At 41.0% G+C, this 3056-nt stretch overlaps 1 protein-coding gene across 1 annotated transcript; it reads left to right on the top strand.

The window, feature by feature from the left end:
* The first annotated feature begins 1773 nt into the window (after positions 1-1773).
* On the top strand, positions 1774-2436 carry LOC124093977 (signal recognition particle 9 kDa protein). Its single transcript, XM_058579940.1, has 2 exons — positions 1774-1813; positions 1884-2436. The coding sequence occupies exon 2, from the start codon at positions 1890-1892 to the stop codon at positions 2148-2150; it is 261 nt and encodes an 86-aa protein (XP_058435923.1). The 5' UTR covers positions 1774-1813; positions 1884-1889; the 3' UTR covers positions 2151-2436.
* The last annotated feature ends 620 nt before the right edge of the window (positions 2437-3056 follow it).

The following is a 3056-nucleotide window of genomic DNA, read 5'->3' as shown; positions in this document are numbered from 1 at the left end:
TGTCTACATTGTGCACATCGTGTGACCCTTTTAGGGGCTGAATGTAGAGATGATGTACTAATTAATCTGGTGGAGGATTAATTAATAAACACAGCATTCAGGCAGTGGTATGGATATTTCTAGAAGGTTTATCCAGGTTTACTGTGATAATGTGGAGCTGAAGGAAGGATGCAAACTTGCATTTTAGTAGAAATGTTGAAGTAAAACTGGATTTCCAGAAGTTGTGTTTGTTAATGCATTACTGTGATGCTAAACAAATTACACAGAGGCAATAGGGGAAAAATCTTCAGGGCATTTCAGGAATTGGCAAGATTGTATGTGCAATTCTTATTCATATGATATAAAATTAAAATTCCCTTGAGAAGAGGAACCACTAGGAATGGGTTTCACCATGCTCAGTCAATCAGACCCTCAAAGGCTGCCACAGCCATGGTTTCAAAAGACTTAGCTACTGCTTCAGATGGAGATATACCCTGGCTTCAACCACTTGGTGCTGGCTCTGCAGGAATGCAGGATGCTGTCCTGAGGTGGTCACGAAGGCTTCCAACAAGATTTCAAAGGAAGGCCTAGCAGGTCAAAGTATAATGAAGCTAGAATCCCTGTAGGTAGTCCCTGAGAAGGTAATTTGTGCAGCTGTGAGAAGAAAACTGAAGCTTCAGAAGAGAATCCTTGGATTAAAAGATGCTGGTAATGTGCAATATATGTCAGGCAATGTTACTAGCTGAGCACAGAACTAGCCTACATGAGACGCCAAGGGTCAAGGCTGCCCAAGTCCTTTGGAGCCCACTGTGACATCATGTGCCCCAGATGCTGAGCATGGGGATAGAGGAACTGTCAGCTGGGTTTTGTCTTGACTTCTATCCATTTCTTCTTTCTATGTGCCCATTGATCCCTTTTGTAATTGAAATATTTATTCTGTGCTACTATACATTGGATATACATAAGTTCATTTTGGCTCCTACACAAGAAACAACCAAGAGTTTGATTTGAGTCCCAAAGGAGACTTTGGACTTGGGCTTCAAGTTTTGGGCAAGGCCAAAACAGTTGAGAATAGGGAATCTCCTGGAGAGTCACTGAATGTATTTTCCATGGTGAAATGTTCATAGTGTTTTGGAGACCAGGGGTCCTGTCAGGTATTGGAGATTAGGTGTATTTCAAAAGCTCAAGTGAGGCCTTCAAAATGCTAAGAGGTAAAATTGTTAGATGATGACATTGCTGCCATAATGTATAAGTAAATCCATTGGGTGAATTAATAATTTAAAACAACTACTGTAGTTAGTCATAAATGGGGAAGATGGAGCATGGCTGGAAGAAGTAGGTCACTTGGGGCATGTCCTTGGAGATTATATTTTATCACTTGGTCCTCTATTCTTTCTACTTCATGGTTGTCATAAATTAAGAAATTTCCTGCAAATGCCTTTCTTCCATGATGTTCTGCCTTACCTCAGACCCAGAGCAATGGTTGCTCCTGGCATGAGACCTCTGAAATGTGAGGTGTTCTGCATCACTTTGGGCCCAGAGCTCAGCCAAACATGAATAGAGTACTCTGAGAAATGTGGTGCTAGGCAACAGCAAGAATATTGGATCCTGGGCTGGGGATATAGCTTAGTTGGTAGAGTGCTTGCCTCACATGCACAAGGCCCTGGGTTTAATATCCAGCACCAAAATGAAAAAGAATATTGGATCTCCTTGATATGGTTCACAAAGAAATATATGTATATACACTGGTTGGAATAAAAGGGAATTCACCCCAATTAAAATGTACATATTTTGAGCTGGGACTCCTACGTTGGTCGGCTACCGCAGGTTGTAGGTAGGTAGGTGGGCCAGGCAGTGCCGCCTCCGGTCCCTTAGGCTTGCTTCTCATTCCCATTCCATCCCAGGCCACGATGCCGCAGTACCAGACCTGGGAGGAGTTTAGCCGCGCGGCCGAAAAGCTCTACCTCGCTGACCCTATGAAGGCACGTGTCGTTCTCAAATATAGGCATTCTGATGGGAGTTTGTGTATTAAAGTAACAGATGATTTAGTTTGTTTGGTGTATAGAACAGATCAAGCTCAAGATGTAAAGAAGATTGAGAAATTCCACAGTCAACTAATGCGACTTATGGTAGCCAAGGAATCCCGCAGTGTTGCCATGGAAACGGACTGACTGGTTTGAAATGAAGACTCTTTTTGTCGTGTTCTTAGGAAGTAAATATTTTTTGAATACGAGGAAGTGTTGACAAAAAATACTTTATGTAACTAAGTGAGCTATTCAAAAGCTGGGAGATCTTTTTTTTGTACTTTATTTTTAATGTTTACTTTAGAGAGCTAGGAATATAAATGCTTTCTGTTAGAAAGCCATTATTTATCTTTGAAAATTAAATAAGAAATACATCTGTCTCAGAAACTTTTTACAGATTATTTGATGTTGGCCAAAATATACAATTATTTCTCTGATAAATTTATATTAGTAATTTAAAATGAAATACCAAAAAAAGCCAGTTCTTCTTAAAATGTACATATTTTGCCTGAAGTTAATAACGAAGAGTCAGGCACCATTACTGACTCCAGAATCCTGCTGGACAGTTTCAGGAACTAAATTTCTAGTATGCTGGGAAATCATGGAAGAAAAACTACCTACAGCTATTCTGGGGCAATTTATGGCCATTTTGAGTAGGTAATTGATGACTCTAGATGACTACCATCATCTAGAATCCATACAGATATATGGAGTCATGTAGAATGAATGTTTAAATAACCAACAGGAAAACAGCTCCAGAATAACACTGAAGAGGTAAAAATAATTTTGTGGTACATGTGGGGAAAAAAAGCAATGCAGAGTCCCAGAGAGCTCTAAGCTCAGACCAGCAGTGGACATTTGGCCTTGCTCCTTACCCTGGGGACCTTTTTTTGACAAACCTGGCATAGCCCCAAGCTCTTTCTTCATCATGCATTCCAGTCACACATCACGAGAGACAAACTCAACAGTGGGCCTTTAGCCCCACAGGAGCTGGTGACCCAGCTCAGCTCCTTTGGTCATTTTGGTGGTATCCTGTCAGACTGCACCAGGTGA

Source organism: Marmota monax, unplaced genomic scaffold (assembly GCF_021218885.2).
Source record: "Marmota monax isolate L192 unplaced genomic scaffold, Marmota_monax_Labrador192_F-V1.1 WCK01_AAM20220418_F8-fsc00493, whole genome shotgun sequence".
In the NCBI taxonomy this organism is placed as follows: domain Eukaryota; kingdom Metazoa; phylum Chordata; class Mammalia; order Rodentia; family Sciuridae; genus Marmota; species Marmota monax.
Note: the sequence above shows the minus strand (reverse complement) of the source record. Positions and strands in the feature narration are given on the sequence as shown.

Excerpts from the sequence above, each read along its gene's own strand:
- LOC124093977 (XM_058579940.1), top strand. The coding sequence starts at position 1,890 with ATGCCGCAGTACCAGACCTGGGAGGAGTTTAGCCGCGCGGCCGAAAAG.